Source organism: Littorina saxatilis, linkage group LG7 (genome assembly GCF_037325665.1).
Source record: "Littorina saxatilis isolate snail1 linkage group LG7, US_GU_Lsax_2.0, whole genome shotgun sequence".
NCBI lineage: Eukaryota > Metazoa > Mollusca > Gastropoda > Littorinimorpha > Littorinidae > Littorina > Littorina saxatilis.
In genome coordinates this window covers 16,163,784-16,184,603 of record NC_090251.1, presented here as the reverse complement: position 1 = coordinate 16,184,603, position 20,820 = coordinate 16,163,784, and the positions used below count along the sequence as shown (strand labels likewise).

General features: G+C 44.1%; 2 protein-coding genes across 2 annotated transcripts in view; one reads left to right on the top strand and one right to left on the bottom strand.

Moving 5' to 3' along the window:
• LOC138970797 (cysteine--tRNA ligase, cytoplasmic-like) overlaps positions 1–20,820 on the bottom strand; it is a 173,912-nt gene that overhangs the window by 109,402 nt on the left and 43,690 nt on the right. The gene's annotated exons all lie outside the window — the stretch shown is intronic.
• Positions 1–20,820, top strand: part of LOC138971945 (uncharacterized) — a 44,846-nt gene that overhangs the window by 5,074 nt on the left and 18,952 nt on the right. Inside the window, exons 2-3 of the mRNA XM_070344790.1 lie at positions 6,405–6,502; positions 7,601–7,730. Coding sequence (XP_070200891.1) covers positions 6,405–6,502; positions 7,601–7,730 — 228 coding nt within the window. The remainder of the gene's footprint in view (positions 1–6,404; positions 6,503–7,600; positions 7,731–20,820) is intronic.

Below are 20,820 nucleotides of genomic sequence, written 5' to 3'. Positions count from 1 at the left end.
TCGCTCCTCCAATTATGGCTACTGAGGATTTCTTTGATTCGGTGATTCAGTGGTCTGCTCAAACAGTACAATATTCAGATTAGCAATATCTGATACCTCTGATTTGTCTCATATGTGAGGACATTTGGAGAGAGAAGAGGATTTTATGTTGTGTGTAGAGCTGCTGGTACCAAGCTCATATAAGCTGTATCCAATTTGTCTCAAATGAGAAGGAAGCTCGTTCAGGAGTAAGATTATTTCATGCTTTGTGTATAGATCTTCACGTCCGTTGTCCATTGTGTTCTAAGAGTATGTAGCAGTGGTTGTTCTGGGAAAGTTTCTATTCCACTGGTGCTTTTCGCAACTGACATAAGCTGTCATCAACATGGTTTCTACTTCCATGCAAAGTGTTATTGACCGTCGCAAAGGGCATCGCAGTAGTACAATCAGATGCTTCTTTCTCTTGGTGTTTGGACACAAAACATGCTCATGTGCCAAATGCGGAATAGAGGTTGTCAGATCCGTTAAGTGTACGAGCTTACGAGAGTCCTTCCATCGTGTATGGTATGATCTGTCCTCGTACCATCTACAGTACAAGATGTTCTCAGATCGAGTAAGGTATAGGGTGACACTCTCTTGCCAATACACTTGTCAGCCAGACGATCTGATGGTATGGATTTGTTCACGATTACCACCGCTGATCCAACAGATCGTGCTTCGCAGGGGCGGTGTAAGTTCCACAGACCAACCGCATCCATCAATACAACGATGGCAACCCTGCCTCCATTGCAGATTTCTTTGCAGGGCTGGTGTATAAGTTCCATAGACCACCGCGGTCCGTCTGCAACGCCGTACCTCCCTTCGTGGATTCTGTACATATATCGCCCTTACAACTTAGAAATTGTCTCTCGAATTCAATACTCATATCACCCTGCAAAGGAGTCCATATTGCCCTTGATCCGATCAGCCGCTCTCTGTATGGTCGCTGTCTGAGACTGAGAGAGAGCGAAACAGACGAAAGACAACACACTTGTCCAAATACGATATGGATCCCAATCTCCATGTTTACCCTTTTCTGGTGAAACTGGCGGGTTCCGATGCCAGGGGTGTTTGTCATGTGTCTGCCGGCAGTAACTGAGTATTTGGTCCCTGAGTGGACGACTAACGACCATTCTGTTTGCTTTTATCTGCTGCCAGCGACAAAATGGACACTGGACCTCTGAATAGAAAGCTGACTGACCATTCTGTTTGCTTCTCCCGTTGGAAAACGTCTGAGCAAGGCAAGGATTCTGAAATGACTGATGATCTGTTTGCTCTCTATCTGGAACCGTGAAGACTGAAAGATTCTAAAATCATGAGTGGGGGTGGAGGGTGGGGATATAAGGAAGGGAAAAGGTGGTGGTGAGAGGGAGGGGGTGGTGCCTAAGCAGGCCGTGTGTTGCCCATGCTCTAAGTTTTGTTATGTCCAGGATGAGTAAGGTTCAGTATAGAACAATCACTGAAGGTTTCGGTTTGCATTGCTGGAATCTACAACACCTACTGATCAACTGAATACCCTCGACAATACTGAATACGCCCACAAAAACTGCACAGAATCAAACGGAGAACGAGAATAACAAAGGGAGAATAGAACGGAGGGGTGGGGAGGGGTGATTCCTTTTTCTCTGACGCGCACTACTTTCCACCACCAGAGACATGACTGTATGTATGTCTCTGCCACCACGTGTCATTTCGTTGTTTTTCCTGCCAAGACTTTCTCAGCACCGGCGAAAGAAAGCAAACCTAGGTTTTATTTGAAAGGTTGGCAAACTTACAGAAAGTTCACCCGCTCTAATTACTGACAACGGATGATTATGCACGGAACAGTTAACCTTTCTCCAACACTGACTGTAAACGAAACAAGCACTAATTCACGCGGTATTTACTACCGTACTAAGGAACAACAAATACATCTCTAGTGTCTTCGCTGTAAATAATCAAGCATGCATTTATAAGATAGAGATGAGTTACTCGGGGTTTTCGTCCAAAACTTGTATCCCGCTATGAGAGCTGGGGTGATGTGCACGGAACAATGCCAAAGACTTAAGGGGGGGGGGGGGGGGGAGATGAAGGTCGGACTGGTTGAACCTGATATTTGTTTGCGAGTCCACAATTAAAAATTTTGCAACATTCTACTCAACTCACAAATAGTTCAGACAAGTCAAAATTGAAATTTGTTTGAGATTTAAACCAATCCGAACAAGTGCTTGGGTCCCACACAGTTGGATGCTTCCTCTTTTCACATTGCCCCTGGTGTCTTGAGAAGAAGTAGGAATTTTCCAATCAACCGGGGGTTCCCTATGGCTCACCTGGAAGCAATTCCGCGTGGAAATGAATGTGCTGTCATTGTGTAGTGGTGACTGTCATCATTGCTTTAGGGAATGGGGCACTGACGGGTTGTCTTGCAAATCGAGTCTGACATTTTTCACCACCCATTCCATTCTCTCATCTCCAGGAAACGAGTTTGTCTTCTTGCTGTATTCTGGGATGGTAGGGCTTGGGCTTGGGCTTGGGCTTGGGCTTAGACTCTCTCTCTCTCTCTCTATCTCTCTCTCTCTCTCTCTCTCTCTCTCTCTCTCTCTCTCTCTCTCTCTCTCTCTCTCTCTCTCTCTCTCTCTCTCTCTCTCTCTCTCTCTCTCTCTCTCTCTCTCTCTCTCTCTCTCTCTCTCTCTAGTAAAATAAGTTCCATCATCATCTTTATCTCTCTCTCACTCTCTCGCGCTCTCTCTCTCACTTGAAGTATATGAGCTTCCTGACTAAGAGTGGTAAAGAAATTACAAGCGGATACACAACATCGATGGGGGGGGGGGGGGGGCGAGAGAGAGACAGAAGTACAGACAGACAGAAACAGAGCTTGCACGAACAGCTCTGCAGGCAGTCAGACAGGGGGTCATTCAGGGAGATGATAAACCGGAAGACAAATGACTTTTCAACGAACAATCCTAATCTGCTATCAGGACGATCTCGGGGGAAAAGACAGAAAACGCCGCAACAAATCCATTCCGATTCCAAAACGATTAAAAATGAATTCTTCTCCGCCGCAAAACACCAAAAACCCGAACATGACAAGATTAGCAAGATACATCCGGAATCGGCTCTTGCGAGAAAAAGCGGAAACCGCCGCCAGATTCTGTTCAAAAACGATTAAAATTAAATTTCTCCAACACAAAATGCCCCGACCAAATCAACTTGACAAAACTCCAAAACTGAGGCCAGGAAAAGAAGAAAAAAAGCCCCCAAGACAAAAACGAAAAAGAACGAAACAAACAAAAGCATGATATTTTTCCTGAACAAGCTGTCTCCTGTGGTTTGGCCCAGAGCAACAGATCTCAGTGATTGTTCATTTCCCGGGGCTGTGTGCGACTGTCAGAAGAGCCCGATCCAAAAGATCTTCGGGAAAGATCGGTTCCCGCTCTGCGCCTTGTCTTCATTATCTCGCCGGGCTCTGTGCATCGTTTGCGCATCGCACGGGGAGTGTGGCTTTACTGCAATAATTATTTCTGCTCGCACATTATTTTTTCAAAGGGGTAGATGATGATAAGGGACACGCAGGCTTGGAATGGGGTATTGAAACAGAGAGGGAGAGAGCGAGGGTGGAACAGAGCGAAAAGGAAAAGGCAGCAGACAGAGAGAGAGAGAGAGAGAGAGAGAGAGAGAGAGAGACAGAGAGAGAGAGACACACACACACACACACACACACACACACACACACACACACACACACACACAGAGACAGAAAGACAGACAGAGACAGAAAGACAGACAGATAGGGGCAGGGAAGAAATAAGTCAAACTTTAAGTGAAAAAAAAAATAATAATGTTAAAAATCATACGAAAGGATAATAGCGTTAGCCTCCACGAGGACCTTAGTTTGGGGAGAGTTTGTTTGTTTGTTTGTTTGTTTGTTTGCTTAACGCCCAGCCGACCACGAAGGGCCATATCAGGGCGGTGCTGCTTTGACATATAACGTGCGCCACACAAGACAGAAGTCGCAGCACAGGCTTCATGTCTCACCCAGTCACATTATTCTGACACCGGTCCAACCAGTCCTAGCACTAACCCCATAATGCGGAGCAGCCACTAGATTGCCCGGCCGGGGTTCGAACCCACGACCTCCCGATCACGGGGCGGACGCCTTACCACTAGGCCAACCGTGCCGGTCTGTTTGGGGACAGGGGGGGGGGGGGGGGGGGGGGGGGGGGCCTTTGTACAAGAAGCCAACAGCAGATAAGGTTCTAGCCATGCATGCGCTCAGGCAAAACACACTGGGGTGTTGTAGAGATGGAGGACAAAGTGTGGTGGCATGATTGCACGATGAAAGGGAAGGGGCCCTGAAGTTGGAGGGGGTGGGGGGGCTGAACAATTACTTCAGTATCTAAGAAATACTTCATATTTCATACACTCGGAGAGCCTCCGAGAAATCCCAACAGAGATCGACCCGAAAAACATTTACCAGAGTGAGTCAGACACTGTGGGGAAGAGCAGCTGCAAAACACAGATGGCGATTATGAAAGATTTAACAAATGTCATCCTAGATATTTCCAACAACAGAAATTAAATGACAAAAAAGGATGATTTACGTTCCCATCGGTTAAGATGCAGCCGATCGAGTTTGACGAATGAGGCCTCCTGGAGGTTCTTGAAAAATTACGGAGTCGTCGAAAAACGCCAACCCTTTCACCGGCCCATTGCTCCGAGAAATAAACAAGGGATGAAATACGAAAGAAAACGACGAACCTCGTGTATTCGTGTGGGTGTGCATCGTCCCCCCCCCCCCCCGGCCGGCCCCCCCCCCCCCCCCCCCAGAAAATCACGAACTTCGAGTATTCGTGTGGGTATGCATCTTCACCCCCCTCCCCCTCTATGGCTACCTGCCTGCCTGTCCCCTTCCTCCTCCCTCCCTCCCTTTCCTTTCTCTCTCTGTCTCACTCTCTCTTTCTCTTCTCTGTCTCTCTTTCTGTCTCTCTCTCTCTCCATCTCTCTCTCTCTCTCTCTCTCTCTCTCCATCTCTCTAGCTCTCTATCTGTCTCTCTCTGTCTCTGTCTCTGTCTCTGTCTCTCTCTCTCTCTCTCTCTCTCTCTCTCTCTCTCTCTCTCTCTCTCCACACCACATAGTTAATTGTACACTCACACACTTCTTATCCACGAAGACGGAATGCAAAAACCGTCAATTTCAAGCAGTTCGCCATATACATGGATTCAGGAATTCTGGAACGGAGATCGAGATTTTCCCCCTGAAGGCTAGCCACGGTAAACTGACACACGTTAGAAAAAAAACACCGGAGAGAGAAACGCGTGAAATCCCGAAGTCGCCCGAAGGACGTCTGATGTCCAAGTGTGCGTTGACCCCTCATGTAATTCAAGGACATCACGAACAGCTTTAAAATCAACGACTGTTGAGACAAGGTTCTTTGTCTTTTTCGTCATAATCCGCGGATTTTTGTTTTAAATTACTCATGCTGTCGGCGGTTGCTGACTTGCACTAAGCCCATGCCTTTTGTTTCAAACATTATTTCGTGATATCTCTTAACCCCATTCAGTTCCAGAGGCGCCGAAATCCCATTATTACCCCCCCCCCCCCACCCCCCCTCCTCTTTCCCCCACCCCCAAACTCTCCCATCATCGGCTTCCTCCGTCTTATTTTACTCCTTCATAACAACTTCCTTGTACGCAGATCTTGCCCCCCCCCCCCCCCCCCCCTCTCATGGCTTCCCCCTTTTGCGCCACTCATTCCTCCCCTCCCTGATCGCTTCCGGTTGTTTGAGAAAAACTTGGAGAATTTCAACTTTCGATACAAAAAAGACAGCTATCAAAAAGTTTCAAAATACTGGGGTTCGTGATTCCCGCAAATAGTACTGGATCCCACATAATTTGGGGTTATTATCGGAATGCACTGTAATGCTCAGATCCTGCCTCTTCAGCCCTGAGAACAGTGTCATGCTCTTATCATAGACCTCGTCAAACTAGCCTGGTAAAGGCAGTTTGTCTTGTCTCTGCGAGAGAGAAAAGGAGAGAGACAGACGGACAGACAGACAGACAGAGAGACAGAATGTGTGTGTACGTGCGTTTTCGTCAATCCTTGCGTTTTTGTTGCTGTTATTTTCACACTTACATTCACACTTTCTTTCCTTCTTTCTTGTTCCCCTTTGACAACTTTCTACTTTAGGAAGATAGCACTTGAACTTTCCATCTGTCGTACACGTTGTCGTTGCTGTAGTTGTGGTGGTGGTGGTTGTGGTGGATGCGTGATGGCTTATATTTGTTTTTCTAAGGTGTTGTTGTTGTTTTTTGTTGTTTTTGTGCGTGTGTGGTGGGGTTGTTGTTTGTTTGTTTTTGAGCAAAATATCCGTTGACATTAATTTGTATTACCTTCTGTGTCTGTTTCAGTGGACGCATATCATGGATTTTTATACGTCAAAGCGGAAGACAACGTAGCCAGATTCATCTTTGACCTTGACGGCAACCTTGCAGGGATTCAGACAGCGGTGAGTTTCTCAAAACTAGATTGTTCTTGTTTATTTTACTTCCATATTTATGAGGAAAAAAAACGTACAATGTTTAGTAAAAAACATGCAACACTACCTTTAATGACAAAGCAAGAAAATTGTGCGGAGGTGGCATACAAAAGTGACTGGTTTACGGACATAATCTGAGAAACAAAGGGAAGTAACTGTAAGCGCTTTGAATGCATACGACATGTGCAAACAGAATAAAAGTGAGAGTTATTCGGAACCTGGGAGAATGACAAGCACTGGGGTGAAAAAGCGACTTCCATCGTATTTATTTTTTGACATTTACATAAAAGACAACTTCCATACCTTGTAAACCATTAAGTAAACCATTAAGTAAACCATTAAGTAAACCATTAAGTAAACCATTATGTAAACCGTCATGTAAACCATCATGTAAACCATCATGTAAACCATCATGTAAACCATCATGTAAACCATCATGTAAACCATCATGTAAACCATCATGTAAACCATCATGTAAACCATCATGTAAACCATCATGTAAACCATCATGTAAACCATGACAGATCTGTCCAGGCTTTTACTTCCACTTCCACTTGGACACGTACCATGTCTACATGACATTCTCATGGAAGAAACACGAAGGAGCGAATATATGGGGGGGAGGAGGGGGGGGGGGGAGGAGTGTGGCAATGAAACTGTTGATATGAGAGTGTAAGACAGAGAGAGGCAGTGAGAAAGAAAAAGAGACAGCAAGAGAGTTTGAGAGAGAGAGAGAGTATAATATATATATAATTATATGTATATATATATATATGTGTGTGTGTGTGTGTGTGTGTGTGTGTGTGTGCTTGTAGGTGTGTGACTGGCCGTGCGTGCGTTCGTGTATAATGTGTGTGTGTGCGTGCATTTGTGTGCGTGCATGGGCGTGTGTGTGTGCATGGGCGTGTGTGTGTGCGTGCGTGTGTGTGTGTGTGCATGTGTGTCTGTGTGTGCTTGTAAGTTCCGTGTGTGTGCAGCTGTGTGAGTGTAAGTGTCTGCGTGTGTGTGGGCGCGTACGTGCGTCTGTGTGGCCGTAATAACACTGTCTTTTCATCATTTTCTCAACAGATTCCTGGTGACATGAAAGGATATAATTCATTCAACGAAACCATCAAAGTGCCCCCCAAAGAGGTTATACCGCCCATACTGCTCAGCGACGACACAGACGGCCATAAAAAACAGTTATACACAGTAACAGGTAGGTCACACACACACACACACACACACACACACACACACACACACACACACACACACACACGACTTTCAAAACTTTTTGGATGGTTCTATAATTCTATACTTTCCTCTTGAATAAGAATTTGTGATTGTATTCTTTCCGTTTGTTTGTTTGTTTGTTTGTTTTTCTGTTGCTGGTTTTTGTTTTGTTTTTTGTATTGTGTGTGTGTGTTTGTTTGGTCTGTCAATTTGATGACTGATTGTTTGGCTGACTCGTCAGTTGATTTGTTTGTTGTTGCTTTATTTGGAAAAAGCAAAGCGATAAAAAGACAAATTTCCGTTTTATTTGCATAATATCGATTCCTTCGAGTAATACCGCTTCAAAAACTGCACACAAACAATGTCCCTCAAAACAAGAAATTCCTCCGAGGTAGGAAAAACACCCCCGTTGGTCAAAGGGAAATAACCATTCTCACTGCCACCAACTGAGAAGGTTATTTCCCTTTGACCATTAATATGTTCCTCTATAAGTCCTTGTAGAATCTTAATCCACCAATAACTCCCTAACCGTGTGTTTGACTGGTCCCAATTTTTTGTAAGGACCGTCTCAGGAATGTATAGAACCTGTTCACCAAGTTTGGTGACGATCGGTCCGTTCATTCTTGAGATCTATATGCGAACACAAACAAACAAACACATCGACCGAATCCTATACACACCCCTATACCGGGGGTGTAAAAAGTAGGTAAGCGATGCTTCCGTAGGAGGACAGTAGTGATACGTCCAGACGGCATAAGAATCAACAAGCTGTGCAACACAGCAAAGGCTCACTGTATTATTTATCCAGTGCAAAGCAATGACGACAAGAGACGCCTCAACTGCCTTATGTTGATACAAAACATTATGTTGGGTCAACTTGTCATGACTTTGGGTGGTTTTGTCATGATGTTGGGTGGTTCTGTCATGATGTTGGGTGGTTTTGTCATGATGTTGGGTGGTTTTGTCATGATGTTTTGTCATTATGTTGGGTCAACTGGTCATGATGTTGGGTGTATTTGTCATGATGTTAGGTGGTTTTGTCATGATGTTGGGTGGTTTTGTCATGATGTTGGGTGGTTTTGTCATGATGTTGGGTGCTTATGTCATTATGTTGGGTGGTTTTGTCATTATGTTGGGTCAACTTGTCATTATGTTGGGTGGTCATGTCATACTGTTGGGTGGTTCTGTCATGATGTTGGGTGGTTTTGTCATTATGTTGGGTGGTCATGTCATAATGTTGGGTGGTTTTGTCATTATGTTGGGTGGTCATGTCATACTGTTGGGTGGTTTTGTCATTATGTTGGGTGGTTTTGTCATTGTGTTGGGTGATTTTGTCATGATGTTGGGTGCTTATGTCATTATGTTGGGTGGTTTTGTCATTATGTTGGGTCAACATGTCATAATATTGGGTGGTTTTGTCATTATGGTGGGTCAACTTGCCATTATGTAGGGTGGTTTTGTCATTATGTTGAGTGCTTCTATTGGTTAACCCTTCTATTATTATGTTCGGTCAACTTGTCTTTCTGGTAACGCATTTTTTTCTGTGTAAACACGTCTTGTCTTGGGGTTTTGTCGTTATGTTGGGTGGTCCTGTCATTATGTTCGGTCAACTTGTCGTTATGGTAGCGCATGTTTTTCTGTATAAACACGTCTCTGATTGGATAACATCAACCAATGGGATTGCGACTTACAAAATAATGCTCTTCCTGTAAAACCAACATGGCTGACGATAGTGGTATTTTGCGATCTGCGTTGTCAAGCATACTTCTGCAAGACGCCATTTTAGTAAGAACCGGAAAAGCATGATTTTGTAAGTCGCAATCTCATTGGTCGCTGTTATCCAATCAGAGACGCGTTTATACAGAAATAGATGCGCTAACAGAATGACAAGTTGACCGAACATAATGATGGAAGCGCCAAACATAATGACTCTTTGACATAACTATGCACTCAACATAACGACACGACCACCCAACATAATGACAGAACCACTCAACATATTGACACGACCACCCAACATGACAAAACCACCCAACATATTGACACGACCACCCAACACAAAGACAAAACCACCCAACACAATGACAAAACCACCCAACATAATGACACGACCACCCAACATATTGACACGACCACCCAACATAATGACATGACCACCCAACATAATGACATAAGCACCCAACATCATGATAAAACCACCCAACATCATGACAAAACCACCCAACATCATGACAAAACCACCTAACATCATGACAAATACACCCAACATCATGACAAGTTGACCCAACATCATGACAAGTTGACATCATGACATAATGACAAAACCACCCAACATAATGACACGACCACCCAACCTAATGACAAAGCCACTCAACATAACGACAAGTTGACCCAACATAATGACAAAGCCACCCAACATAATGACATAAACACACAACATGGTGACAAAACCACCCAACATATAACACGTTGACCCAACATAATGTTTTGTATCAACATAAGGCAGTTGAGGCGTTCCATAGGTGGAAATAGAGTGGTTCATGGTGTCACTTTTTCTTCCCCCATCGGTATGAGATGGACGGTTGACAGCATCCATTGCTTTCCTCTGGCACTGTGTTTTGCCGTCTATGCTTGGTACCTTGAGTAGGAGGAAACATGTAGGGTTGACAGTATCATTTGTTTTCCTGTGGTACTGTATTTTGCAGTCTATGCTTTTTACCTTGAGTAGAAGGAAATATGTAGGGTTGACAGTATCATTTGTGTTCATCTGGCACTGTAATTTGCAGTCTATGTTTAATACCCGGGGTAGGAGGAAACATGAAGGGTTGACAGTACAGTATCCTTTACTTTCATCCAGCACTGTAGTTTGCAGTCTTTGTAATTGTACCCAGTTTGTAAGGAAACATGGAGGGTTGATATTTTACTTTTCCTCTCGCACTGTATTCTGCAGTCTATGTTTGGTACCTTGGGTACGAAGAAACACGGAGGGTTGAAAGAATACCTTGCTTTCCTCCGGCACTGGGTTTTGCAGTCTATGCTTTATATCTAGGGTACGTGGAAACCAAACATCCAAAACGGATACACTGCTGACGTTTCAAAATCAAGGAAACCAATCCCGACTTAGACCGTGGTAGGACGGGCGCAGTGGTGTGGTGGTAAGACGTCGGCCTCCTACTCCGGAGGTCGTGAGTTCGAATCCCGGTCGCTGCCGCCTGGTGGGTTAAGAGTGGAGATTTTTCCGATCTCCCAGGTCAACTTATGTGCAGACCTGCTAGTGACTTAACCCCCTTTGTGTGTACACGCAAGCACAAGACCAAGTGCGCACGGAAAAGATCCTGTAACCCATGTCAGAGTTCGGTGGGTTATAGAAACACGAAAATACCCAGCATGCCTCCCCCGAAATCGGCGTATGCTGCCTGAATGGCGGGGTAAAAACGGTCATACACGTAAAAATCCACTCGTGCTAAAAACATGAGTGAACGTGGGAGTCTAAGCCCATGAACAAAGAAGAAGAAGAAGAAGAAGGACCGTGGAAGAATCATTTGGAATTGGGTGTTTCTGATGCAGATTTCTGATGGCAACGTTTGATTTACCCCCAGTCTTCGATAAAGTAATTGCGAGAACCTAAGGTACTCTTTACAGACAGACCTTCTTCACTACTCGTTCAATCCGACTTAAAGTTGCTTTTCACAGTCAGTCCTTCGCTATCTCAGCGAGCTCGGCGCATCAAGTGTATTCTGATCTCTGGAAAAACATCCTGCAATGATTCAATCAGAAGTTGATTTGAAGATTAAATCAATCACAACTACTTGGGGTACTCTCTTCAGGCGGTCCTTTCTATCCCTCTTCCAGCAAAACTCAGCGTATCACTTGGGCAGTGATCAGAGAGTGAGCTCTCTGCAATGATTCGATCAGAAGTTGATTCGGCCTCCAACCGTTGCACGGGAGCAATTACAAAACGAGCTCAGTTCGGCCAGCGGCTGAAAGAAAAAAGAACGAACCCCCCCCCCCCCCACACACACACACACACACACACACACACACACAACAATCAAACCAAGCGCTCTCCCCTCGAGTCAAAACGATCAAATGTCACTTCTTGTATTTTTCTGTGTTTTGTTTTTCGCCCTCAAGCGTTCGTTCTTCCCTGGCTGTCCTTCGCCGAACGCCACAGCAGCGACTGGAGCGGTCATAAAAATCACATTTCGGTCCTAATGCCTGCCGCATTGTCTCCGTACGGCCAGCTCAATAAAAGAACAGCCACGAAGAGAAATGAAACAATTACACAAAGCAGAGAAGGGAGGCACAACGAAACGAGAAATACAGTGGAACGTGCCTTTTATAAGAACCCCCTGATTTAAAGCCCCCCCCCTCCCCTCCCCTTTTAAGACTTTGCTTTTTGAGACGTTCTGTTCATAACGTCTGTAAATCGACCTCCAATGATCCCCTCCCTTCCTAATACCTGTTTTTCTCTGAATTGTTGCGTTCTTAAAAAGGGGGGTGGGCGTATCCCACTGCATATCAAAACGCTGAAGAAAACGGAGAAGACGGAAAAGATTGCAGATGGTAAAACTGGGGGTGGGGGAGTGGATTGGGAGATGGGGGGTGGGGGGAGAGAGAGCTGAGGATGGGTTTGAAGGGAAGGAGAGGCGAAAGATGTAGCTTGAAAAAAAATGACAATTTTCGATCGAATCAGTGCGTGGGAATGGAGGAGAGTGGTGTAGAGAGTCATGGTAGAAACTGTTGCGTAAAAAAAATAACAATTAAACTAAAAATCCGAAGCAAGAAGCTGTGAACTCCCCAAACATTTCACGATCTCTTTTCGTTTCGGTTTTTAGTGCCGAACAAGGTCAGATTTAGCGTCGCTGTTAAACGCTGCTTCCAGGAACAGATACGTCCTTCAGGTTACTACGCTACCCTTTTTCATGATTTTCTGTGTTTTTTGTACTCGTCCAAGCCAACCAATGTGGGTTTACTCTTCGGAGACACAAAAGGAAGCCATAAAAGCACTGCCATGAAACTAAGATAAGGAGCCAATAAAGTATTTTCTGTGCAATCCAAGAAAGCAGCCTATAATAAATAGGCCAATTCTCCTTGTGATGGTTTCATCTATACATCTTGTATCTCAGTAAAGGCAGAACTAGCGGGAGATGGGGTAAAAAAAAACAAAAAAACACCAGTATGAAGCCGGTAAAGGAGAACAATAGAAAAACAAATCAGCAACAGGAACGAAGATTTTTAAAAAATAAAAAATAAAAAAAAATAAAAAGGGGGAGAAAAAATACACACAAAAGGGGCATAACTCAACAGCACTAATTCAGCATCACATCAATCAGGGGCAGTAACTGTGTCGGTCAAACTGTCAAAACGCCGCTTTCTCTTGTTTATCGGACGGGCGCACAATCGAATCATCTCCGTTTCGCTTGGCCTTGGGCGAAGGAAAAGAAACGCTGTGAACTTGCAGTACCAAGCCTGCGAAATATTCGTCAATTCCGTACGGTTCCTCTTTCCTTCTCCCATGCGAGTCAATGGGAAAGGCATAACTCGCACATAACCTAATCGTCCGCACTTGACTGCGCGTTTCATTCTTCCAATGCCACGCATTCGATCGAAAGTTTTGTTTCTTTTCGAATGTTTCTATATTTTTGTTTCCTCCCTCCATCCTCATCTCTCAAACTGCAGTCTCAATCCTCCATTCCCACGCACTGATTCGATCGAAAATTGTCATTTTTTTTCAAGCTACATCTTTCGCCTCTCCTTCCCTTCAAACCCATCCTCAGCTCTCTCTCTCCCCCCACCCCCCATCTCCCAATCCACTCCTCCACCCCCCCCCCCCCCCCAAATTCTTAACCCTTTTTCCTCCGGAAAGGTTATCTTCATTTCCGCATAACGAGGCGTGTGGTGCCCATGACGGTGATTTGCTTCTTCAACTGTGATCCAACCAAACCAGTCTGCCTTTCCCCCCAACTGAACCCACAATGTGGTGGTGGTGAACAAAATGAGAATCTGATGGCATTCAACAAGCAATGCCGTCCCAACACGGTTATGTACGTTCCGCGCTGTTTAGGCTCTGATCAGATAACATTTTAGAAAGCGCAACAACTCAGTTTTGATGTAACCACTTATAGTATGCAGGCTGTGGTTAGGAATAATAATTACTTGTCCTCCACCATAATTTAAGAAATAAATAAGTAAGGCTGTGTGTGAGGGGTAAGAGGGCGAGGGGGTTCAATTAGGACCTTACTGAAAGTAAGCGACTAAAACCAGTTAAAAAGTTGGGTTTTTTTAAACGAATTGGGAATGTTGTTATCATATTTCTTAGAAAGAACGATGGCAAAAACAATGTTTTTCTCGTGAAAACAGTAAAAGGGTGAACATGAAGGTACGTGTATTATAATGGTGGTGGTGGGGTTCCACTGAGCTGTTTGTCTGTATTTGTTGTTGCAGAATTCTTTTTGTAGAATCCGCTCAATGTCAAAATTGTCCGGATCAGGCAGGGTAAATTCCTTTTTTCATATCTTTTTCGATCTGGATTATCAGCTTTGTCGCATTGAATTCCCTGTTCATCCCCCCACTTCGAATTGCTGAACGCGTTTTTGGTGTGTGTTTTTGTGGATTTTTTCCTTTTTGTTGTTGTTGTGTGTTTTGTGTGTGTGTGTTTTTGTGGTGTTTTTTTTTTGGGGGGGGGAGTATCTATGCCAGACTACCAGGGCGTAATCTAAGACACACACCATAGTTTGAAAGTGTTTATGTCTTCTTAATGACAGTGTATATGCGTGGATCATAGACTTTTTTTGTCGGAAGTATGTTTTGCACTTGGCCTGGCGTAATATGTTACGCTTTTTTGCCGTTCATAAATATCAAGCGACCTCTACGGGATTACAGCCAACAACACTTCTTTTTGTGTGTGTGTGTGTTTTTGTATGTTTTTTATTTTTATTTTTTAGTTTTTTTGCTTTTCATTTCTTTTGTAGAACATATTCTCTTGTTCTTGTCAAATCCCAGCCCCGCCTCTGTTTATCATCTGTCTTATTCGTTCTTTCTTTATTTGGTGTTTAACGTCGTTTTCAACCACGAAGGGTTATATCGCGACGGGGAAAGGGGGAAGATGGGATAGAGCCACTTGTCCATTGTTTCTTGTTCACAAAAGCACTAATCAAAAATTTGCTCCAGGGGCTTGCAACGTAGTACAATATATTACCTCACTGGGAGAATGCAAGTTTCCAGTACAAAGGACTTAACATTTCTTACATACTGCTTGACTAAAATCTTTACAAAAATTGACTATATTCTATACAAGAAACACTTAACAAGGGTAAAAGAAGAAACAGAATCCGTTAGTCGCCTCTTACGACATGCTGGGGAGCATCGGGTAAATTCTTCCCCCTAACCCGCGGGGGGTATCTGTCTTATTGTCAACGTTCTGTTATGAAAGACTTAGTGTGAAACACTGCACATTATGTTACCAGATACATTCATCGTCGATTTCTAAGCACAAGACATCTAAACAGTTGGACGCATGGAGTAAACGGTGTACCCACAGAGATAATACACGCTAAAACCAGCAAAATACACCTATCTATCCAGCATAAAAGTCACGTTCGAGGCATAACTCAGAATGTTTCTGCTGTTGGTTTAACGAAGGCGTTTATCCCAGTGCACAAAAAAATATCAGCACAGACATGTTTCCAGAGAAAACTTCGGGTGATGCTTCCCATCGCCCGCCCTTCGCACGTTCTCTCCTCAATCTATTTACCTATCTATGAAAGCCTCCCAACTATCTGCTCACAAACAAGAGGTCCCATTCACAGCAGTCACGACAATTTGAAACAAGAGAGCACCAATTCCCCACACTTCAGCCGCAAGAAAACATTGATTCCTGCAGTGCTCTCCCTTGGAGCGAACTCTTTTGGCCAGGAGAGCAGCGGCGGTGGATTAGATGCCCGGATCTGACAGAAGCAAATACTCGCAGACGACATCTAAACAAGCGAAAAGGAACGTAAAAAGTGGCGAATCTTTGCGGGTTTCGCCCGTCAGGGATAACCACAAATCAGACAGCTTTGATGCAAGAAATACTCCACTCCTGACATACACTTGCTTCGAACTTTAAATTTCAGAACTATTTCTTAAAACACATCAAGACTTATTTAGCGAGGACAATGAAAAAGCCGAATAAAAAGAAAACTCCCCATTGTCTTTCCAGAATGTCAAACAAAAGCAAGGTTGTTCGGTACAGCAATGAAAATAGCACTGCCGTTTACCCGGAGACAATAACTATTGTTCTTCCACACTCATCCTCACATGATTTCATGGAATCACGGCGAAACACACCGCAGGTACCCCTCCTCTTCCTCCCCTGCCCCCCTCCCCCCCCCCCCCACACACACACACACAAACTTACGCACCCACACGCGCCGGATAGGTCCAATAAAAGCTCCACATAAAAAAAGAACCATAAAAAAGACCTGCAAAACTAAAACAGATACCTACATTATAAGCATCAGATTCCACACACTTTCCCGGAAACGGAAACAGGGATAGTCTATGGAAGTACTGAAGCAGCACAAACATTAGTTGCCTCCAGCGAAAACAACGAAAAAGCGAGAAAACAACAATCTATTTTAGACAAAATGTCTATCATCCCGACCGACACCCCCTCACCACACACACACCCTTCAAAGCAGGAACAGCAGCACCATGCTCTGAAAGCAAAGAAATCAAAACACAGGAATTCGTGCGGTAGCACTTCCCAACACGTTGCAATTCCGTGATCACGCATCAGTATCGGATTCATCAAATCTGGCCTCTCGTGCAATTACCTTGCAGTAGAGGGCAGCGATTTTCAGCACCTGAAGGGAAGAAGACTGCGCAGAATAACCAAATTATCTTGTCCAAACTGCACTGTTTGGCTTACGTGCGCCGCCATCTTTGCTCAACAATGCCGCGCCAGTCGTGTCCCTTTGTCACAGATGCTCCCCTTTGGGAAGCCCTCCGCTGGACCATTTAGCTGATTAATAGAAACATGCCTGCCGGTCACAAGGCCGATATTACACCTGGGATACCGAAAAAAGGCCTTCTGATAAACATTGTTATTTTTTGTGAGAATAGAAGATTGGTTTTTGTTGTTTGTTTCATCGCTTGGAACTGTGCTCTTTTACTTTCATTACTTTTCTTTCCTTCACTGTAAAAAAAACAAAAACAATCGTGTCAGAAAATATTTTCATTTCACAAAACTGATCATCATTATGAAAGCAAGAAAAAAAGAGTCGAGTATAACATAAACTCCTCTAATTTTCCTTCGAGCCAAAGGATAACAGGAGTATCATATTCAGCACATTATTCGAAGCAAAGTATCGGGTCAATATCTCTATATTAAAATTGAACATGCACGTGCTTCAACATTGAATTCCCAAAAGACCTTTTTTGCGTTCTTTCTTGGAGTTATAAAGGCATAGTATTTGAAAATTGATTTCACAATAAGCAACCGGATACCCAGAAAACGAGAATGTTATTCACGAATCAATAAATCAGAACCCCGTAAAAGATACCGAGTTGTCATCTAGGTCATAGTTATCCCTCTCCCCCCCCCCCCCCCCCCACCCTCCAACTCCCTTTTCTACTACCCCCTACACCACCCTTTCCCTCTCCCCCTTCTTTTTTCTTGTGAGTCACCCCTTTCTACTCGCACTCAAATCATCCATCTTGTTGCGTTCGTTCAAGAAACAGCAGCAGTAGAAGAAGATTGTGATTGCAAGTTATGACTGTTTGTGCAGTCTCTCACCACCCGTTAAATGGGATTCAAACACAAGTAGACCCTGCACTACTGCACCACATGTTTGTTCCATGGACATGGTGGTTGGACTACAAGAAATTATCTGATTGTAAAACAGAGCACAGGTTGGGCCATGATGACTAGACTGCAGGGCTTATTTCTGTACTGTATTTTAAACAGACGATGAAGTGTCTATTCTTGTCCTTATTAAGCCTTGCCAGTTGTGCGAATCAGGAAGCCGATTATTTCCCAAGCAATTTTTCAAGAAGCTGAGAATGGAGTTCAATCAAAATGAAAATGATTTACCTCGCGCAAAAAAACAACATGCGTTTCCGGTAACCTGACCAGGCGAGACTGGAGTTTTTCTATTTTTCGCCAAGGAAAAAGTAGGACTCCCGCAATTTTCACCGGCTATGAAGCATTATCTTTCCTTTGGAAAAGTTCGTCATAATAGCTGGGAAGAGTTGTGTGATCCAGAAGAAGATAATAGCTGTGCAATCTGATCGTCTCTCTCTCAAAAAGGAAATAATTCACACGAGGCAAGCCTAGCATGGTATCTCAGGTCTAAAAATTGACCAGAGTGAAATAGTGGTGTGTATTATTCAACGTAGTTGACATCCGCTTGTTCACAGACAAGTCTGCTTAGCCTTCGGGGATTCTTTAGGACCAAAATGGACAGTGTTATCTAAATAAAAAAGGGAAAAGTATTGTCTGTATTACCTAGGAAAGCCACTCCTTCGTAAACAATTCTCGAAAATCAAATACAAGTACATGAAAGTTGTTTACATTAAGAGTGGATGGTACTATTTTCGACCCTGGCTATCAATAGCATTTTCTTGTGAGCTTTCAATGGGTTTTTTTTAAGGTTTTTTTGTTGCTTTGGATGGGGGGGGTAGCTTCAGGCGTTCTCTTCTGATCTATTTTTATACTTTTCCCAAAGGGTCAAGGTCGAAAAAGCCGCATTGCTGTATGTGGGCCCAATTTTGCGCCCATCTTGGTTGCTGACGCAATCTCATGTGCCGTCGAGTTTCTTTTGAAGGTCCAATTTGATGGTGTGTGTCTGCCTGCAAGTCTCGAGTGAAATCAATTTCCACGCCCCCATTAATAAAGAAGGCCAATCAAAAAGACGCAGCAGAGCCGAATGAAACACGTCTCCCCTTTGACCCCGCCCTGGCACGCATGGTTGGACGTCTGGATTGGTTCAGGACCCAGACTCTCAAATGAGATAAGCATGACAATACCGAGTTAATGTCAATCATAAAAACGCCCCCATCCAAACCGCAGCGCGTTCAACAGTTAAAAGTCGATGGCGACTTTGTCAGAGCGTCTTGTTGCCTGTCTGACTAACTCTCAAAAGACTTTGGAGTAGGCTACATGGGTGATACATTGGACTGATTGTCCGTGGATTGCACGCAGTGAGCTGGAAGACATGTATATATCGCACAATTCTCAGCATACTGTTATACTTGTAGCAGTGGTCAAGGCAAACGGCTGTTCGTTAGGGCTGATTTACACAACTGACAGTCTACAGAAATGATGACAAAAATGAAGACATCTTTTGTCACAGGCACGTTCAATTTTGTCATCACGGATGAGAAATGCATATGAGGTGCACCACTTGGTAGAATGAAGTATAGATCTACGTAGCAGACCGTTATTGGACGAACCACATTCTCACACGCTTGGCCAATTTCTTCAGACGGTGTCTAAATTTGGACCAGGGCGAAATACGTTCCAGGAAATGCCGAAGCGGGTTTTCATCGTAACGCAACACCGAAAAGTCATAATTGAATACCTACTTCAATTCAGAATATTGATCTCGAATGCAACATATGTGTTTGCCGTCATGTTCTAAGAACCCCTTGCTTCAGAGTCAGGTCAAAACTCTTCCAACTTTCAAATGTTGCCAATTTTCATTTCAAACTAATGCTGATTATGTCGTCTGGCGTGAAGTTACCAGAGACATTCAACTTTGTTGAGTAATCAGTTACTTTAAACTTTCGAGACGCTTCCAAAAGACAGATTATAAATGTCCACAGTGTCGGTTATAAAGTTCGTGTTGCTTATGACTGTGTGTTTACGGAAATGTTGTTTCACGCATGTTGCAAAGCAATTCACTGTTGTAAGATTTCTTCTTTTCTTGTGAAATACCGAGGCCCGTTTTAAAGATACTTGGTATTCACAACCTAAAACTCGAATGGCCACCATGTTGACATGTTCTACACAAAAAAAGAAAAGGGGGGGGGGGGTGTTGTGTAAATTCGAAGCCTCCATTCTTAAACAGGGTTTTTTTTTAAACATGGACTGCACTTGCAGAATCTTTATTTCAAATTCCAAAGTGAAACAAATCTGTTGCGCTAAAATGGAAAGCCGGACAGAATGAAATAGTGAAACCAGCAAATCTCAATTCTTTGCAAAAGGGAAAAGAAAAGGGACAGCAGAAAAGATGCGGAGAAAAAGAAATAAATATCCATCAGTGAGTGACTCATACAGATGCACACAATGAGCAAAGAAAAGAGAGAGAGAGAGAAAGGGGGAGGGGTGGGAGAGAGAGAGATGCAACAAGCAACGTAGGGTCGGGGAGGGGGCTGAGTGTGTGTGTGTGGGGGGGGGGGGGGGGTAGAGGGACTAATGGCGCAGACTCTGCTGCAATAGAACATCAAGAATATAAAGCCTTCGTGCGGTTGTCCAATAGTTCGTCTTCAATGCTCCTCTTTCTTTCTCTTCTCGATCTCTCGGAACAGAAACCAGTAACTCTGCATACTACCAGACAAAAAGTGGGCGAGTAAGATAGAGAGAGGGGGGGGGGGGGGGTTGTTTTCTTTCTTTTTTAAAGCGGAAGCTACGATATGTCGCTTATGCGCGGAAAGAGAGAGAAAGAAAGAAAGAGAGAGAGAGAGAGAGAGAGAGAGAGTGAGTGGGACACACACACACACACACACACACGAACACAGTCAGCCAGCCAGCCAGTCAGCCAGCCAGCCAGCCAGCCAGCCAGCCAGCCTTTACAGGTGATCAAAGGAAAAGAGGGGGAAACTCGGGATGAAAGTGAAGCAGATAACTGAAGATTTACGGATCCGGAACATGCACACGCGAGAGCCGGCAGGGCTCGGCTTTTTACGACGTGTTTTATTGGACCTGGATCGATGTTAGCGCGTCTCTGATTGGCTCTCTCATCGAGCGCACTTTAACGGATGGGATCGTGTTTTATTAAACATGCAGAAAACTCGATCAGCTTGGCTCATCGGTTGCGACTCTGTGCTGTCGCCATCTCATTCAGGCTTCGTTCGCTCAGGAAGAC